Source organism: Nelusetta ayraudi, unplaced genomic scaffold, assembly GCF_046127955.1.
Source record: "Nelusetta ayraudi isolate G7.1 ecotype Tasmania unplaced genomic scaffold, CSIRO-AGI_Nayr_v1 ptg000082l, whole genome shotgun sequence".
NCBI classification, from domain to species: domain Eukaryota; kingdom Metazoa; phylum Chordata; class Actinopteri; order Tetraodontiformes; family Monacanthidae; genus Nelusetta; species Nelusetta ayraudi.
The window spans coordinates 1,512,265-1,532,211 of record NW_027466132.1 but is presented as its reverse complement, the minus strand read 5'-3'; the positions used below and the strand labels follow the sequence as shown (position 1 = coordinate 1,532,211).

At 48.9% G+C, this 19,947-nt stretch overlaps 1 protein-coding gene across 1 annotated transcript; it reads left to right on the top strand.

The window, feature by feature from the left end:
- The first annotated feature begins 11,366 nt into the window (after nucleotides 1-11,366).
- Nucleotides 11,367-19,669, top strand: trib2 (tribbles pseudokinase 2). Its single transcript, XM_076044656.1, has 3 exons — nucleotides 11,367-13,150; nucleotides 14,624-14,916; nucleotides 17,987-19,669. The coding sequence occupies exons 1-3, from the start codon at nucleotides 12,878-12,880 to the stop codon at nucleotides 18,495-18,497; spliced, it is 1,077 nt and encodes a 358-aa protein (XP_075900771.1). The 5' UTR covers nucleotides 11,367-12,877; the 3' UTR covers nucleotides 18,498-19,669.
- Nucleotides 19,670-19,947: the final 278 nt, after the last annotated feature.

Genomic DNA, 19,947 nt, shown 5'->3' with positions numbered 1-19,947 from the left:
GAGAGCAGGAGCAGCCGGAGGAGCAGCAGCCGAGTGTCTCCGGAAGCGGCCTCAGGAAGCGGCCGGCCGCCTCCGATGACTCACCGATGCGCTGATGAGCTTAGCAGCCATCGGTTCCCCCCAGCCCCCTCTGGGGGTGGGGTGCGGGGCGGGGCCCAGCAGCCCTGCAGACCTGCACTTCTCCACACCCAACAACTCAACCCCCTCCCCTCCCCTCCCCTCCCCTCCCCTCCCTTCCTCTCCCTGACAGCAGGCCTGGGGCTTAAATTAGAGCCGTGGCATCGGGCCATGCGGCGAGCAGACAGCAGCCATTCACTCACTGCACTGGAAGCCTGAGTCACATTCATTGACACAGAGGCAGAAGGAGTGGTGAGGGGAGAGGGAAGGGTTTCCACAGTGGAATTTCAAAGTCTTAATGTGCAACAAGAGAAACAGAAAACAGCGCTTTTCTTTTTCTCAATGGAAGAAAATACAGATTTTACAGTTTTCCAGCGACCAACTGTGTCTGTGAACTAGCCAGAGATGAGAAGATCCCAGACTTGTAAGCCCTCTACTTGCTCCTCTCCTGGTAAAGTGTGTCCTAAATCGATCAGTTCTGGATGCAAGCCCCTCTGTGATGTCACAAATGGCGTGTCTACTTCACTGCCCTTCCAATTCCAGCCTGGTGCGTGTTCCTCCACCAGTTAGTTTTTCTGTCTGTCCTTCTTCGGAAACATGCGGAAGGTGCAGCAAAGAAGCGGTTTTAGCAGAAAGGCGACGCTGCGCTGCAAACAGAGGGCTAAATGTGCTGCTTTTCTAGGCCGCTGAGTGCGTAGAGAGTCTAAAGAATGGTTTGGACAAACAAAAATGCAAGTATTAATATCGAGTCTCCTTACTTTCCGAATTACTCTGCTTCTCTTTTCGGGGCATCTTTCCATAAGTCAAAGTGCGGCGATGTGCCACAGATATCCTGCGATGAATCTTCAGGTCTCCGCCGTAACGCACGTTGGCGCTATCGCAGCTCCACCATCTGCCGGAACGAAGACAAGGCGACCGGATTATTACGCCCGCTCGCCCGCCCGCCCGCCGTGTAATATCTGATATTTTTTCTGTCGTTTGTCGTCGCACCTCGAAAAAAGTGCCACCACGTTATCGGCGTGAGAGGAGATTGCTTTGTCTTTTGACACGCTGGCCCGTTTCTCTGACAGTTATTACATCTGATGTTGGGAGGGGTCGCCTCGACATATTACGCGGGTTTCGTTCGCGCCGAGCCATCTGTTCGGAGTAATAACACATACCGGATCCGACCACCGAAAGTAATTTACGCAGCGACACCTCGGTGACAGACAAACAATGTGTGCAGCATCTGATAGGAGGGCGCCGGGGCGAAGGAGGAAGAATATATATCGTGCAGCGGTAATGTTGACGGGCTTTTCTCTTCTTTTACCACAAAAGATAAAAAAAAACAAAACCCAAAGCAGATTTAAAAAATACAAAAAATAAAAAAAAAAAAAGGAAAGGCTGATCTGGTCTTATCTCGTACCACGAATCACCGTTCTTAGAGTAGTGATCTTCGCAATTATCGTTTGAGCGGAGTTCCTGTTATCGCCCCGACTCTGATAAATGCTGCCCGTCGACACCGATCAGCTTCATCTCCATGGTCGTCTCAGAAAAATCGTTAGAGGAGGGGGAAAAAACAAATTTCCTGATGTTTGTTTTATCAAATAATAAAAAGAAACAAGATGCGGCTCATGACAGGGAAGGAGTGTGGATCGGCAGCGGGATGAATACCGACGTCGGCCGCTCGCGGTTCAATCTGACGAGGGAATCTGGTGGAAAACGACGCCCGTTACGTTTCCTGGAGTTGATTCCGGAAGGGGGCACGAGTTTGGCTCAGTGCACACACACACACACACACACACACACACACACACACACACACTGCAGTTTGCTTCATTATAAAACACTGGGACGTGAAGATATGCATCTACATTCTGCCTTTTTTTTTCAGCCGTTGTTCTTAATTATGTTACGAGGTTGTTTCCAATTTGTGGCCTGTTTCACAGCAGGATCTGTGTAGATTTTTTCCAAGGCTGCAATAATTACATCACGCTTGTGGTACTTGTTTATACTGTGCGTTTGTGTTTGTGTGTGTGTGTGGGTGGGTGGGTGGTAGGTGAAGGCAAAGCAAGGAGGAGTAATTAGATTTTTAGAGGAAAAATGAATTCCACTGAAAATGGAAATGTGGGGCCAGATAACACAATGAGGAGGACGAGTTCTTTATTATTTATATGAATTTAAATGCATTAGCATTCCTGCAACCTTAAGTGCAGTGTAGCATCAAGGCTGCGAGTGCCATACAATGTACTGCTGAAGATCCACAAGGGGGGACAATCAAGGTCCCGCATTGTGGACAAAATTCACTTTGGACAGTAACTTCCAGACAGTAACTTCCAGACATTACACATTTGTGTCATTGTACCGATATATTTTGACAAGTGAGAACTGTGACTAATGTCTGAAAGGTTCAAATGTGAAGTTGATGTCTTCATATTTTCTGATTACTTTCTTTTCGTACTTGACAAAAATCACTATATAGGAAAAAAAAATCCTTGGGTGAGGAACCTTAACTTCTCACGGAAGAAAATTCTCTTCTCATATCCCCTATTGACACTAAAGGGTTTAAGTCTTAAATAAGTCTATCAGTGAGTGGCTTTATGGCTGGACGTCTGAAAATAGCTTCACCGTGGGACCTTCAAACAAGGTCCTTCCTGAACAACGGCAAAACTTTCCCCTTACATACACACGTACACACACACACACACACATACACTGACCGTGAGGTCAGCACTGAAGTGCAGACCCTCCTTGTCAGCAGAAAGCTAAAGCTAGCTAAGACGTTACAGTGAGAAGTTGGCAGCGGGGCCGCTCCCATCGTCAGCCTTATCTCCTCCTGATCTTTGCTTCGCTTGCAGAGGTGTCTTGCTCAAAGAGCCGTCCTGTTCTGAGAAGGAGAAGGAAAAAAAAAATAAAACCATGAGAATCATGCTGATTAGATCTCAAAACCATCGAACAACTTTACCCTTTGTTTGTGATCCACTGTGTTATCATCCCTTGGCAACATTTAGTCAAGGGCGACCGAAACAAATGCAGCACATCTTGACCGACCGATGCAGCAGCTCTGCAGGAAGTCAAGGTTTTGATGGCGAGAAGCAAAGGAAACCACTCTTGTTATTTGTATGTCTACATAATGACTTGAAGAAGAAGAAGAAGCAAAAGAAGCAGAGGAAGATCGAAGCTCTATATTTGATCGCTCTCTTTTGCGTGACATGCATGAAGATAAATGCGATGCTGACATTCCCAGGGTGGATTTTGTAAATGCTGGAGACAGGAATCTTGCTCAGTGATGAAGAGGATGCAACGTTGATACCGTTTATTTCATTTATTCATTTTTTTCATGATGGAAAGAAGAAAACAGATGCCACGATACGCAGATGACACAATCATCTCCTAGGCTGCCGAGAAGGTCACGGATTCCTATCCAACCCACCCCCCACCCCGATTTTATAACAAAATCATGCATGGGTTTATCTGATTTCTGCAGTTCTCAATCTGGCCCCGGCCTAGATTCCCATTTTGACACAGTGGCTCCCCAGTAACAGTAGGGGGCGGTCTGAACTCTGAATTTAACGGCAGCCTTGATTGATTGATTGATTGAGACAAAAAGACACATTAGTCATGTTTACATATCTTCAGTCAGATAAAAATCAATCTGATTGGCCTTCAACCAGCGCTCAATGACATTTATCCCCCTCCAAACAGGCCACATTGCTTCAGAATCCTCCTCGTCCTCCTCTGATTAAACTCGCCGATTCGCTCCGGATGATGGAAGTGGGCCATCATGGCAGAGTCCCGCGGACACACTTTGTTGCATAGTGTGGCCAAAGCAAAGCACGTTATGACGACACCCAGCGATGATTCTTCACTCGAAGCGGGCGTGAAATGCACCTTTAAGGCCGAGTCTTGCACATAAACCCCGTAGCAGTGCAGAGGAGGCTGCCTTCCCAAGAGTCCCAAGCACAGCGACCCTTGTGTGTATTTGAATGTGTGTGTGCGTGTGTGAGTGTGTCGGTTCAGTGTTTTTTTGTGTGTATTTTATTTTGTGTTTATGTTTGCGGCTCTGTATAATATTCCTTGGGGGATGGGAACAGGTTGCCATGGCAGCGGCTCCAATGTTGCGTTAACTGCTGTGATTTTTGTGTTTGTGTGTGTTTTAGCTTCTGTTTGTGTGTGCCTGTGTGTGTGTGTCTGTGCACGCGTGTGCGCGCGCTCATTCAGAGGCCAGACAAGGACAATGTGCTCTCATGGTTTTACAGCCATACGAGGTCTGAATCACTCAGAAAATGAACAAAAACACCATTAAGAACCTCTGATGACGTGAGTCTTCTTTCAGCAAGACCAGAAATGCCGTCACGGTCGGCTGTCACGTCGGAAACTTGCGTTAATCTGCATCGCAGGTCTTGACTGAAGGCAGCTTGATGCATTTCACGGTGAATCACATGCGAATGACACAATATTTGTTTATCTTTGAGACTCTGAACCTGCTGAATATGTGCGATTCACCTGCTGCGACCCCCACAGACGTGCCCGTTGTTCCTGTCGACGACAGCGAGAAAATGATAACAGATGATTAATAATCTGCTGCAGCGGAACGAAAAACAAAGAAAAAAATAGATCAGTTCCGTCTTTCTCGCCCAACAAAGATGGAAATCCACCAGATAAACCGGGGTCCAATTACAACACTGCACTCGCGCTTCTGTTTTAGGACTGAAGCTGTTTCATCATGATTACATTGCTAACAATTTCTCTGGAAACATCTGAAATGCAATTCGCCGCAACAGTTTATCAGATGTTTTTCCGCAATTTCGCATCAGTGAAAAGCAAGAGAGTGTTTGGATACTTAAATAACTCTGGTGTTAGACTTTTATTGAGACATTTGTTTAAAGTGAAGCATCGTCACACAATTAGTCACCAAAACACAAACCTGAGGACATCTCCAGAAAAGGGCATGTTTAGCCCTCTGTTTACAGCCTCCTGCAGCTGTGAAAAGACAGGCTGCAAGCTGTTGGCCACTAAACCTGAAAGAACGATGATGGTGCCCTTTGTAACATCATGAAAGTGCTGATTTTTGGAACTGTGTGTTTTGGCATGCCATTCTTTCATGCAAAAAAGTTAACTGAGGATTTTTGTCATTTCCATGCATTTTGATGCATGTTAGTGTAAAAAATATGTCAAGTCAACATTGAATATGCAATATTTGGAAGTCATATGGGCCTTTCATGTCCATTTAGTCCAGTGGTTCTGAAACTTTCTCTGTCACGCCCCACCTTGGAGGAAGAACATTTTTCATGCTAGAAGCCCCAAATGTGACGTGGCTGTGTCTTGAGGGATCCCGATGAACCTGCAAGTGGTCCCATGTCTCTAGGACAAAGTTGACTTTTGACCCCATAGACTTGCATGGCATTAGGGTTAGCAATAAGGCTGGAATTAGGGTTAGGGTTAGGGTTAGCTGGAATTAGGGTTAGGGTTTCCGGGTTCCTCATGGGCTAGAAGCCCCAAATTTGACGTGGCTGTGTCTTGAGGGATCCCGATGAACCTGCAAGTGGTCCCGTGTCTCTAGGACAAAGTTGACTTTTGACCCCATAGACTTGCATGGCATTAGGGTTAGCAATAAGGCTGGAATTAGGGTTAGGGTTAGGGTTAGCTGGTATTAGGGCAGTGGTTCTCAAACTTTCTCTGTCACGCCCCACCATGCCACCCACTTTGAGAAACACTGATTTCGTCCATTCAGATTTTGGACTTTTAAGGTTCTATTTTCAGCCTCAAACTCACATTTTCACTCCTATTCTCCAAACTTCTACCCTCACCGGGTTATTTTTTGCTCAGTCTGTCCGACTCCCCTGCAAACTGTGCGGCGGCTCGGATGACTCATCACTCCTTAAATTCCAAGTCTGAATCAGTCTCTTCTTTCCACTAAAACTCTCACATGCTTGGAAATGTTTTTTTTATTTATTTTTAAATCCCCGCGATGCCTGGGCCCTGATCCGTGCAGGTGCCGCCTGCGCTTACACAGGAGGAAGACACGAGACAACGAGGCCCTCGGCCCTGTGGAAGTCTCCGAGAGCCCTGATTCTGGATCTGACGTACGACTATTATTAACCCCTCCACTTATGAGCGGGGTGAGTCACCGCCGCCACAAGTCCTCGCTCAGCTGTCTGACTCCATGAGGGGGGAGAAAGAGAGAGAGAGCGTTCTGAGGCCGGGGTTGGTGGAGATCCTTCCCCTCTGCAGCCGCCTGACCCATCACTCAGTAGAATGTCTCGCTGATGTAAACACCTCCTTCCTCTGGATGCTCGACCCCTCCCTCCACCTCTACCACCAACCCCCCCTTCGGCCTCGTCCGCCGGCACGTGATGCGTTAGTTTTGATGTCGTCTGATGTAACGAGGCAGAAAACGCCGTTAGACGCCGGTGTTTATTCGTTTTGCTGAATTACGACCTTGGTTTGACCCCCCCAACGCTGACAGGATGCTTTCATCTCTTGCTCTTCCTCTTCCAGGCAATTTGTACATTAAGTTAAGTTTTGCACTTCCTGCGCTGCCCCGGAGTGGACAGAATGCGGATGAGGGATGTGAGTTATTGAGTCCGGCGCTGGAGCCGCACTGTCTGGGACGTTCTATGCGTCATTTGTCTTAATTCTGCAAAGACAGAGATGCCTCAGCATGAAATGACGCCTTTCGGTTGACATTTTGCTTCTCTTAAGGAAGTCCGCAAACTATTTACAGTAGCGTGTGATAGAGCCGTAATATCATTACTAGCTGTGTTTCCATTACAGTTTCTTTTTCACTTGAAGTGAACAGGTCACATGACCCCTTACATCACGTCCGCTGACGTGTAAATGCGAAAAAAGTGTTTCCATGACACTTTTGCGATATACCTCGATATGGATACGTCTGGAAAAACCACCTCATACCTCTGACCAGTTTTTTATTGCGATATTTAGGTTATGTGCAATTCTAGTGGTATTGGAAACATAGCTAGTGTCTTGGTGACAAAAAGAAGACAACAGAAAATGTGCTTGATGAAGCCGGGTTGCTTTTATTTTGTATTTTTCTGTTGTTCCACTGTTGGTGCACTTGCTTTACACTCACTGACAGACTGGGGACACAAATTATAGTTAGAAAACAGCGGTAATGGGATGTTTGTTTTTTTTCAGTTGTGGAACACTTTCAGTCCAAAACCATGAAAAGACGGAAACCTCAAGAATTTATGATGCTGCTGTTTATAGATGCGACTGCTGCGTGACCAGTCGGCTTCTTTTGGAAAATGAAGGGGTGAAAAATTGAAAAACGTCCCCCACACGGGGAGCCAAATGTTATCCCCCCCTCCCACTCTCCCTCGGCTCCTCCCCCTCTGTCCTCCATCACCATTTTGCATTTAAAAATAAAAATAAAAAAATCAGGCCTTGAGTCCCAAAGTGCCCTGCAGAGCAGAATGTGGCACATGGCACCGAAATAACTTGTTTTTTTTTCCTCCACGCACTTGAAAATGAGAGCCGCTGCAGCTGTTGCCCGGAACTGAAGCGCTCACTCTGGCTCGTAAAAGGAATGAGCATCGTGAGAGATTTTTTTTTTTTTTAGAATTCTCACGAGTAAACAACAACAAAGCCCAAATCTGTGGGAGCGGAACAGAAGCGAGAGGACAGCTTGTCAGCGTCTGTCACGTTTTTGCCTTTATTTTCGGTGCCGCTCGCTCCCACACGTTTCTGTCCAATCGGCTTCCGATCGTCTCGTCCTGCTTCCGGACGGACCAGCTGCTGATTCCCAACAGTTCTCGGTGCCGTCACTTTTAGCCCTCCGACTTCTGTTTTCGGACTCCGTCACGTTCTCCCGCTTCCAACCTTCTGCGGCTGGGCCTCTCAAGCTCTCCCACACACACGCACACACACATCATCTCCTCTCGCTGAATGATCTCATTCCATATGCCTCTGCATCTGAACTGCCGGTGCGTGATTGACTTTCCCGGCCGACGTTCAGGCCCTCGGGCCCATGGCTATAACGCTACTAAATTCTCAACGGAGTCAGCGGGAGCTTCTCTTCTGAGTCTCCACGTGATGCTGGTAAAAGGTCGGCTCTCTGCGGTTCCGCTCTCTTTTGCATATTTTTCCCACTGGAAAACTACTGGAAAAAGCCCTGGTGTGTGATTCCTGCCCAACCCCATGTGGAATTTCTAATCCTTGAAAATCTGTATTTCAGAAAATATCTAATAGAAAATGTAGGAAATTCCAAAAATGAACGAATGAATGAAATCCTAGGTCTTGTAACATCCCAATTTTCAAATCTGCAACATTAGCTGCGTTTCCATCACCCCTAGAATTGCACAAAGCTTAAATACTGCAATAAAAAACTGATCATGGAAACGTAAACTTCTAAAACTTTTTTTTACTTTGTCGAAATTTTACAAATATCGCTTTTATTTTACCAAAAACTGTAATGGAAATGCATCTAGTAATTATCTCATATATTATACATAAAACCACATATACTCATATATATCGCTACAAAACCTCTTCAGAAAACACCATATTGAGTAGCCCTCTGTTTACAGTCTGAAGACAAAATGCTAGCTTTTAGCTCCCTGCTAGCGCTATGTTTGTGTCGGAGTGTAGCGAGCACAAATTGAAGAGTTGCAAGAGTTTTTTTGGGGGGGGAATTTTGCACTTTTGGGACACAATTCCAACTCTCTGCAGACGGGGAGATGCTCAGCCACAACCGACTGAGCTACGCACTCGCTCGGAAACATCCCAACGTGGTCGCAGAAGCCAGCTGCTCAAGGGAGGCAGATGAGCTCGGACTGGATTTCTCTCAGCTGGAAATGAGTCACACAGCGTATTAGGGAAATGGGGGGGGGGCAAAAAAAAAGGTATCTTTGGGGATTATTGCCGAGGGGATTCATGCACAGCTGCGGCGGAAGCTTAGCAGAATCCCTGTTTTGGAGGTCAAAAGGTCGCGCAGAGCCCGGGAACGCAGCCTCGGAGAGCAGAACTTGCACCGGGGGGTTCGTGCACGTCCGTGTGTTTTTGTAACCTGCAAGGTTTTGTCACATGTCCACGTGTTGCTGTTGCTGTTGCTGTTGCTTTTTTTTTTTTGCTTGTTTTTCTTTTCTCTGCTCTAATAGGTGAGACAATGGCAGTGCTCTTGCTCGGAGGGTTGAATGTCCTGCAGTGTTAGAAAACAAAGTGGTTGCAGAGAAACAACCCAGGAGCAGACAGCGGCGTAACACGCCTCTCAGAAGTGGGATAATAAAAACATGTGGGTGCAGCCGCATTCTGCCAGCGTGAAGCAGCGTTCTCCCCGAGATGAGAGGCCCTGTGTGTGTCTCTGTGCGTGCGTGTGTGTGTGTGTGTGTGTGTGTGTGTGTGTGTGTGTGTGTGTGTGTGTGTGCAAAACAAAAGTGCAGTTCCATGTTTGCGGGGGTTTTATTCAGGCGAAGAAACAAAGACAGAAAGAAAAAGGCAGCATAGATTAGAATGGTGCTCGTACGTGCGTGCACGCAGGCTCGTGCACGGCTGCCGGCACCGAAAGGTTAAATGGAAACACTTCAGTCAGTGTCTGCCAGTGCCAGTCCAGCTGCAGAGTGTTTGGGCAAGAACAATGGAAAAGAAAAAAAAAAAAAAAAAAAGAAATAAAAGAACTTCTTTCATCTTTCTTCTTAGCAACGTATGACACGACTCTCTAACGGCTTCGAGGATGAAAAAAAAAAAAAAAGAAAAAAAAAACAGCACGACCACAAGTACGTGCACTATAGTTCCCGGCGCCGCCGTTGCCCAGCTAAGAACTCGCTCAAACATTGGAAATGCATAAGCGCATAAGCGTACGTATGGAGCTTAAACTAATGATATAATGTCAGCGCATGCTTAAACGTCTTAGCGGCCCCAAGCCCTTCCTTTATCCGCCTTTCAACATCCTGTCACCGAGTTTCTCACGTTGCCTCGCTTTGGCTTTGCGCTCATTGTGCTTTCAGCGCCCGTTATGGCACTGTGTCAGAGCCCCTCGTGATGTCACGATAGGCACCGATGATGCTGCCTCTTCCGCACTTTTCGACGAATCAATCAATCAGTCAACTCTCATTTGTATTTATTTTGTTTCTTTTGGCGTCTCAAAGCGCTTCGTACAATCAGAGGAAAACCAGCTATTTATATACGGTAAATGTAAATATGACTGTAGATGTACAAAGATAAATTGTGTTGTTTATACAGTGAATTATTATAAATTTGAATAGACTAACTTACACGACCAATCAAAAGTTTGGACACGCCCTATGAATACAATGTCTTTTCTTTCATTCTCATTTGATATTGCAGTTTCTCACTGAAGGCATCAAAACTGTATGAGGAGTTTCATGGAATCAGTACGTGGAAGACTCACCCCCCCCCCACCCCACGCCACGCCACACACACACACACACACACACCTGGCAGAGCCGCTCTTTGTATCAGCTTAAATTCTAAAACTAAGGTTTTTTTTTTCTTTGCGTCAGGAGATGTGCACATGACGTGCAACAGCAGTGCGAATTGATTGTGTGTGATTAGCTGCGGCGACACCCACCGCCCCCAAGGAAGCAGAAACTGGAATGTGAAAAACAAAAAAACAGGTTTTACACGATACCATCATGTGATGTGCGATATTTGTTTTCTATTTTTCTTTATTGTCACACGCTGGGGCCCTTCGAGGGGCGCAAACGGAATGAAAATATCCCAGTGAATTACTGCATCTCACTGATTCTTCATTCTTTCTTCCTTGACGCACAACACGTTTACATACATATGTGCATGTGTGTGGCGCTTGCTGGGAGGGAGGAAGGAGGGAGGAGAGGGGAGGGGGGAGGGGGGAGGGAAGGAGGTGGGTGGGAGGAGGGATTCCCCCCTCCCCCTCCCTCACTTTCCCTTGAATGACATTTCAGGGAGGAAACACTTTTTTTTTCTCTCCACCAACACAGCACGTACAGTAGCTCCACCCCTCCTCCCCCCTAATTACCGGCGTGCCATGCATTTAGATGGGCAGGGGGCGGGGCCAGGACGAGGCTGTCGTCACAACTTGACATGTCCACGGTCCACAAACACACACACACACACACACACCCTCCAAGCACAGGAGTGGGCAGGGCAGTGCGATGAGCCAATGGGCTCTTGGATGTGTGGATGACGTCAGGGGGGCAGGGGATGGGCGGGCTTTGCGCGTGCACGTGCGGCGTGGAAGTGGCTCCGCCCACCGCTCTCTCTCTCTCTCTCTCTCTCTCTCTCTCTCTCTCTCTCTCTCTCTCTCTCACCCTTTGCGCCCCGTACTGGCGCAGTGAGTGAGCGCAGTCGTCGGTGTGAGCAGCGCAGCGCAGCTCGGCCCGGCCTCTCCTCTCCTCCTCCTCCACCACCACCACCACTGACTGGACTAGTTTCCTCCTTCTCCCCCCCCCCCCCTCCTCCTCCACCGCCGCCGCCGTCGTCACCACCACCTCCTCCTCCTCCAGCCACGTAAGAGAAGCACAGCCCTTGCAAACACGGGGGGAGAGAGAGGATGTCCTGCTGCTGAATTCGAGGGATAAGGCCTGGGAAAGTCAGCCGGCCGTCCCTTCCTCTCGCGTCCCCAGCGGGCAGACGATTTCAGGACAACCCGGCGCTCAAGCTACCCTACTGGACCGGAACCCGGACCCGAACCAAACAGAACTGGACTGGACTCCCTCAGCACAACAGAGCTGCTTAGCTACGGTTTTGCGTTTTCGTTTTTGCGTTTCCCCCCACCTCCTCCATTTCTTCTCCTCTTCCTCCGAAGCGGACGGGGTTTCCTCTCTTTTATGTCATGACAGCCGCCGTGCACGGATATTCTGCTCCCCGGGAACAAGGCCGTGCACTGACCTGCTACTAGTTAGCCCGTGAAGCTAACTGGTTAGCTCTGCACCTGCTTGCCGTCATTTTCTGCCGAGTATTTATTTCCGTAGCTATTTCAAGCTTCCAAGGTTTTTTTGTTTTCTATATTTATTTTTGTCCACCGCTTCCACCTCTTTACAACCCCCCCCTCCTTCCCCACCACTGGTGCCACCACGGTGTCCGACAAATTGTTTCCGTTTTATGAAACGTGCCAGGACCGGGTTCTTTTCTCTCTCTCTCTCTTTTTTTTTTTTTTGCTCCCTTCTTCCCCTTTACCGGTGGGATAAGCCAGCAGACAAGCCGTGCTTCGATTTAGCACCGTTCATTCATTGAAAGCAACCTTCTCTTCCCCTCCGGTGTGTGTGTGTGTGTGTGTGTAAATATATTTTTTTCGTCCTCTCTGCTGCACCTTGTGCACGAAAGAAGAAGAAGAAGAAGAAGAAGAAAAATATCAAACAATCGCAGCCGGTCTGTGCAACTGCTTTTTCAATCGAACTGGGATCAGTGACTGCATCGTTCTCGCCTCGGGTTAAACCTTCCCCCCCCCCTGTTTTTTTTCTCCTTTTTTTTTTGTATGGAAAACAAAGGGGAGCAAATGAAGAATTGAACTCTGCAAACAGTCACACAAGCCTCGTCTTTTGTTGTGCACAGGCTGCAAACGGATCTTCCACTTGGGGGGGTAAAACAAAAAAAAAAAGAAGAAGGGGTCCTGCATTAGCTCGGTTTGATTCATCTCCCCCCCCAACCCCTCCACCGCTGTTTTGTTTCATCCCCCTCTAGTGAGATTCTTCCCTCCCTGTAGCAATATACAGTTGCGCAGAGCTCCGCACCCGGGGAAGGAACCAGGAGGGAGCGAAGGAAGGAAGGAAGCAAGATCCACCTCGCGCTTTTGTGGAGTCATCGCCAACACCTTTCCCTCATGAACATACAGAGGTCAAATCCAATTAACATTCACACACGTTATGGCAGATCGCGGCACAAATCGCACGACTTCGACGAGTTGTCTTGCCTGAGGAGCACCGAGTCGAACCAGAGCTTCAGCCCCAACCTCGGCTCGCCCAGCCCGCCGGAGACCCCGGACTCGTCGCACTGTATCTCCCGCATCGGGGACTACCTTTTGTTGGAGCCGCTGGAGGGAGACCACGTTTTCAGAGCCGCACACCTGCACAGCGGCGAGGAGCTGGTGTGTAAGGTCGGTACCGCGCACGGCAGTAGTCGTCGTTGCATTTCTGTCTTTAATTTCATTTCTATGCGTTTTGCATGCACGGTTATAAAGGGGGGGGGGGGGCATTTCGAGGCGAAATTGTGAGGCATCCACTTTGTGCACCTTTTAAAATGTCAACCCCCCCCACCACCACCTCTCCCTATACTGTAAAAGGCTCGTGCTCGGATGACATCAATGGCTAGGGCTATTTCCGTGAGTCCGCGCCATTCAACTTTTTTTTTTTCTCCCCCCCCCCCCCCCCCCCCCCCCCCCCTCTCCCCTCCGCGGTAATTGCCTCAATCGTTAACGGCGAGCTGGCACGGCGGCCCTAATGGAAAATGTGAATGAGAGGAGCTTGCGTGGTTTGGGTTGCATGATGTAACACTGACAAAGGAGTGAGTAACCGTGCACACTCTCTCCCCGCTCACCCGAGCCTCCCCTTTGCACGGTGCACTCACAATAAATCGTGCTGTGTGCGTGTGCTTGTGCGTGTGCGTGTGTGTGTGTCTTTTCTCCCACCCCAGAGGCGTGCATTTTATGGATTGAGGTGCACGATCGCCCTGCACCTCTTGGCCCAGATTGTACACGTTTGCACTCTTTCGAGGTGGGGACGAGGGACCTCACACACACACACACACACACACACACACACACAGTCACTCAGCCAGCTGTTTTGACATTGACTCCGAGCCCCGACCCTGACACGGTGACGAAACCACGCTGATGTTTCAAGAACACCCGCGCCCCTCCCCCACTGCCCTCTCTGGTCCGCAACTGACTTTCATGTGATTAGAAAGGGCGGCGGGGTTATCCCAGAGGTGCATTCCAGGCTTTAAGCAGGCTCAAGTGGCTCAATGTATCGAAACAGTAGTTTCATGCATGGCCCCCGTGGTGCTCGAGATGTGACCAATCTAATAACCCCCGCCGCCCCTCCCAGTGGGCTCAGGTTTGGTAGGTTTGTTTCGTGGCAGATCGGCGGAACCTTTAGCGCAGACCTGCTTGACCTCGGAGCGCCGGCCGCCGGCTTCGACGCCGCGTCCAATCGATCTCCGCTGTCAGGGGTCGCGCTAGCTTGGCCCGTCGCGGTTGCACCCTCCGAGTCTTTGGAGTGTCGGGAGGTTGCGTTTCTATGCGGCGCGAGTGGAGCGGACCGGGCGTTACTATGGAAACAAAAAGAGACACCGCATCCCCCGAGCTGCAGTACAATTCCATACTGTTCGCCAACACAAAGCTATTAGTGTCTGTGCAACCTTACTCCCCTCGCTGGCAGCCGGTAAACACAGGTGTCATGCAGGGCCTCGGCTCCTCGCCTGAATATAGAACAGCTTGTCCCAGTTTGTCGCTCTTGCCTTCACAATGCATTTCAAAGGTACAATTTTTATTTATTTTTTTCAAACGCTCTCTCTCTCTCTCTCTCTCTCTCTCTCTCTCTCTCTCTCTCCCTCTCTCTTGTGGCCGCAGGTGTTCGACATCGCCCGGTACCAGGAGTCCCTGGTGGCCTACTTTGCCTTGGGCCAGCACCAGCACATCAACCAGATCCTGGAGATCCTGCTCGGGGAGACCCGGGCCTACGTGTTCTTCGAGAGGAGCTATGGGGACATGCACTCGTTCGTGCGCACCTGCAAGAAGCTGCGGGAGGAGGAGGCGGCGAGGCTCTTCTATCAGATAGCCTCGGCCGTGGCGCACTGCCACGACAATGGACTGGTGCTCCGCGACCTCAAATTGAGGAAGTTTGTCTTCAGGAACGAGGAGAGGTGAGTCACGTCCTATCTGCGGGTTGCGGCTGCGCGTCACTTCTCTGTTTTGGCACTCGGGGGGGGGGGCAAAGTCTCTGCGCTGGTGTAATCTGATGGATTAGGATGCCTTAAATTCAAAGCATACAGCTTTATTTTTGTCTGCACACGTTACTTAAGTGGACAAGTTGTGTCTGCAGTGTGTTGACACGCACGCAAAACACACACACGGCGTGCACGGCACGTTTTTGCACCTGTTGACTTGATTGGGGGGGGGGGATTGAACCGGGAACTGGGCCTGACTGATGCTGCACCTCCGTTTAGATCAGCAGGAGAAATCCATGGATTTTCCACAACACGTCTGCTGACCCCTGGTGGCGTTTTTCCACTACTACAAGTTTAAAATTCCGGCGTCTGTTTCCTCAGTGGTGCCCCTTTTTCTTTGTAAAAATCAAATCAAATAAAAAAAGTCGATGTACTGTTCCGCCTCAACCTCCCCGCAGTCCCGACTCTGACCGCCCACCTGGATATGAGGGAGACGATCCCGAAGCCTCCCGTCATTAAAGTCGCACCGCGCCGAAACTTAATATCTGCTGCCGCCGCTGTTATCTGGCAGCGTTACGTCATGGCCTGCAGATAACCCTGCGAGAGGGGGAAGTTGAGCCGCGACCTGTCGTCAGCGAGCGTTCGCCGACCTTGACTGTTTCACCAGATGGCCCTGGAGCCCTCCCACACCCCCCCCCCCTCCCACACCGCTTCCATTTAATGATTGATAACAGGTGATTCTTTTTTTTTTCCCCCACAAGTGATGGACTGTATAACATGCGCAGTCATAAATCCTCTTAACCTCTTTCAGTCCGGACTGAACCTTCCGCTAGTGGGCGGGTGGGCTGGCTGGCTGGCTGGCTGGCTGGCTGGCTGGCTGCGCTTCCCGGTGCGGGGCTGTCGGCTGCTTCTCGTCCTTTGACTAAATGGAAGTTTGCGTGAAGAGCGACGAGAGGGGGAGGCGGAGGCGTCAAAGGTCGGCCTCGACGACAGGCCCCACGCAGCTATTCAAACAGCTCTCAGTCAAGCTCATGGGACATTAGCACCAGGGATGTAAACAATTAATCGATTATCGATTAAGGAATTTAGGAATTTAAGAATTTTATCGATTAAATTCAATTAGTCACAATTCATTGAAAGTTTTTTTTACACGGGTAGTTAATATCATTACAACAGTGTAGTGGCAGGAAAGAGCAATTCACCTGTAGATACTATGACGGTCATTATATACCTACAAGAAGTTACTTTTAAACAACTTGTTTTTACTGTTCTCTAATGTAAAAATGGGTCACATCGGACCCTCAACATTATTTCAGGGTTCTCAGATAGATTGCTGCTTATCAATTAATTGTTAATCGATCGATATGGGTCAGTCGACTAATGATTAACGAATCAATCAATAATTTGCATCCCTAATTGCACCCTATCCGATTTTTTTTTTAAAACTGGACCTTGGACGTGTGTCTGGACGTGGAAGAGGACAGAAACCAGGTGGTCTCAGGGGGCGGAGCCAGCACCTGGCCGGGGGCGTTGTCACTCCCGTGATAGAAGCCTTCTATTGTCATATTTTGCTTCCCAGCACAGACCTTTTTTCTTTTTTCTTTGCTTCTGTCATCACCGCCTCCCGGGTGATACGATCACACCTCCGGCCTTTCCGTCTCTCGCGCCATGTGTCCCGGACCTCACACACAGATGGCGGCGCCTAGCACGCACGCACGCGAGTGGAAAAATTTCCCTTTGTCTTCCTCGCCTCCTTAACAACAACAATCAGCAACGTCATTATGGGCTGCCGAGGGTCTTACGGCTGCTGTTGTGGGGGATCTGGCAGAGCAAATGAGTATTTTTTTATTTTTTATTTTTTTGGGAGGAGTAGGATCTTTGTGTGTGTGCACGCGTGTGTGTGCTCTGGGCTCCGCGTTGGCCTTAATTCAACTGAGCGAAGCGGCTCAGTGCCTTTAATCGAAGACGATCGCTCGCTGTCGGCCTTAATTTAGTTCCGCTTTAGCGGTGCAGGTCCTCCGGAAGACCCAGCTCGCATGCCAGAGTTTTTTCGCCTCAGTTGTTGAGGAGTGATAAGGAAACTTCCTCTCATCTCCGACAGCAGGAAGTTTGTCCTGCTCGGTAGGGCCGGGCCCATCGATCGAAACACTGATACCAGAGTCAGTGTTGGTATCGGGTCGATAGCTGGGTGATGAGATCCATACTTTAGTTGCAGTTTCTCTTCTAGACCTTCTCTTAAAACGCCGTCCCTTGTTTGCCTCGGTGACATTGTCGGGATTTCTATTACGTTAAATTCTTGTGTGCAGTGAAAGGAGAATTATTTTACTATTCTTAAATAATGAAATTGTTTTGTATTGTAGCAGGTTACAAAAAGAACAACAACACGTTTTTGTGCCTAAAATCAATGTCCTGTGATTTACCATGATCTTAATAAACTTGCTCAGCGTTTCTCAACTGGTGGGTCACGACCCAAAAGTGGGTCGTGGAGCTGTTTTGATTGGGTTGCGGCGTCGTGGACGGTTTTCAAAATACACATATATATATTCGCAAATAAAAAAAAAAAAATCCTTTCTTGTCGATGCAACAGGTGGCTACAACAAAATTGGTCGGGCTTTCTCCCCAGAGTGCAATTAAAAAAAAGTCTTAAGATTATGAATACAACACAATTAGGAATAACAAGTTCAACAGAGAATCAGGAAACTGTTAGGATGCACACACACCACACACTCACACGCTCAAGAGGCCCATCGACATAACTGGCGTATGAGGTGGACTGTAAAATAAATAATAATCTACCTCAACAAAACTATGTGTCCAGCTGCTGATACTCCAGCCGGGGTGCGATGGGTCAGCCCGGATCCTCCTGGCTCTGCTAAACCCACCAGAGTTTGCATTGCCTCCAAAGAGGCCAGGGGTGCGGGGGGGCAGCCAATGATCTTCTGTGCAGCCTTTATGACCCCCCGTTGTTGTTCTTGGCTGTGCAGCCAGCAAAGGAGTCGTGCTCAACCAGTCTCCCTTCTTCTTCCCGTGTGTCCCCGGCCTGCAGGAGCGTGGTGAAGCTGGAGAGCCTGGAGGACACCTACATCCTGGACGGCCGTGACGACTCGCTCTCCGACAAACACGGCTGCCCGGCCTACGTCAGCCCCGAGATCCTCAACGCCAGCGGCAGCTACTCGGGCAAGGCGGCCGACGTGTGGAGCCTGGGCGTCATGCTCTACACCATCCTGGTGGGCCGCTACCCCTTCCACGACGTGGAGCCCGGCTCGCTCTTCAGCAAGATCCGCCGCGGCCACTTCAACGTGCCCGACGCGCTCACGCCCCGGGCCAAGTGCCTGATCCGCTCGCTGCTGCGCCGCGAGCCCACCGAGCGCCTCACGTCGCGGGAGGTCCTGCTGCACCCGTGGTTCGCCTCGTCGGGGGCGGCCGGCGGGGCCGGGGCGGGGGGGTCGGGCGGCGCGGGGGGGTCGGCACACGGCCGCGGCGGCGGCGAGCGCGAGCCGGAGCAGACGGTGCCCGAGGTGAACATGGAGGAGGAGCTGGAGCAGTTCTTCAGCTGAGCCACCAGGAGGGGGAAGAGAGAAGAGAAGAGAGAAGGAAAAAAAAAAACCCCACCAAGCACAAAAAACGGACAGCTCCTCCGCCACGGTCGGCTCGCCGCAGAGCCCCTCCCCCATGACCCCGAACCCCCCCCGATACCAGTTAGCGTAGAGATTAATAGCCGTCGCCTGTCAGATTGAGGTCCAGTTTTCCATCTTTTTTTTTCCTTTTTTCATCATTTTGTGGGGGAAAAAAAAACCTCAGCCTGGCTTGACAAATGCTTCACCATGGCAAACTTGCGCCTTCGGGGGGCGGGGGGGGGGTATTTTTTATTTTTTTTTCGTAGGGGGGCGTGGCCACCAGACATGCAAGTTGGCAGAAATAATGTAGCAAACGTTGTGTTTTTTCTTTCCTTCCGGCCTCTCTTTGTTTGTTTTTTTTTTTCCAACGTGGTGCTTATTGAAAGTATAAGACACATTTCCTCGCCACTTCTTTTGACACTATGGAAAAGCATGACGGGACGGGAGGAGAAAACCCAGGAGCCACGAGGACTTTTTGAAGTGAAACGAAAGACGACGACGACGCCACACCTTTGTTTCTCTGTTTCCTCCGATGTATTTTTCTTTCAATATATATATATATATATATGTCATTTTTTTTTCCTTCGTCATGGCTTCAGGTGGTAGCGGTGGAAACCACAGACCCAGGGTCAGAGACGCCACCAACTGGTGTGGCTGAGCGAGTGCGTGACCTGGAATTATTGGTTATTGTTGAAAGCGGCTTAGGATATTTTTTTTCTTTCTTTGCTGATGTCAACATGGTTCACCTCCTCTTCTGTTCTCCTCACGTTCCTCACACCATCGTCACTTAACCCCTCGACTGCCTTGTCTGTGTGTGTCATCCTCCATCATTAAAGCCCTCACCAAGCCACCCTCACTCCCACCACCAGCCTTTTTTTCTTCTTCTTCTTTCTTTTTTCTCTCATTTTTTTTTTTATAACATCGCTCCTCCTCTGTTGTATTTTTTCGGTCCCTGTGTGTTGTTACTGCTGCTGTAATATCACTCCCTCAACCTCAAAAAGAAAAAAAAAAAATGTTTTTGTTAGTCTTCTCACACGACATCATGCACTTAACGTGTTGGGTGAATGGAGAATTGAAATGGAGAGAGAGAGAGAGAGAGAGAGAGAGAGAGAGGGAGAAAAATTAGCTTCCTTATTTAAATTTATTCTTCGGTTGTAGAAAAGAGAACATCATATATTTAAATTGTAACAGCTATATATATATATATCTAAATATAAATATATATATACAAATAAAGGTAATTATATATATTTAAATTTACATTGCAGGGTTTTTTTTTTCCAGAGATTCCTGTTGGTTTCTTCTTTTTTTTCATTTTATTATTATTATTATTACAATTATTTTGGTCTTGTATGATACGTAGGCAATATCCTGACACAGGACAGGCGGC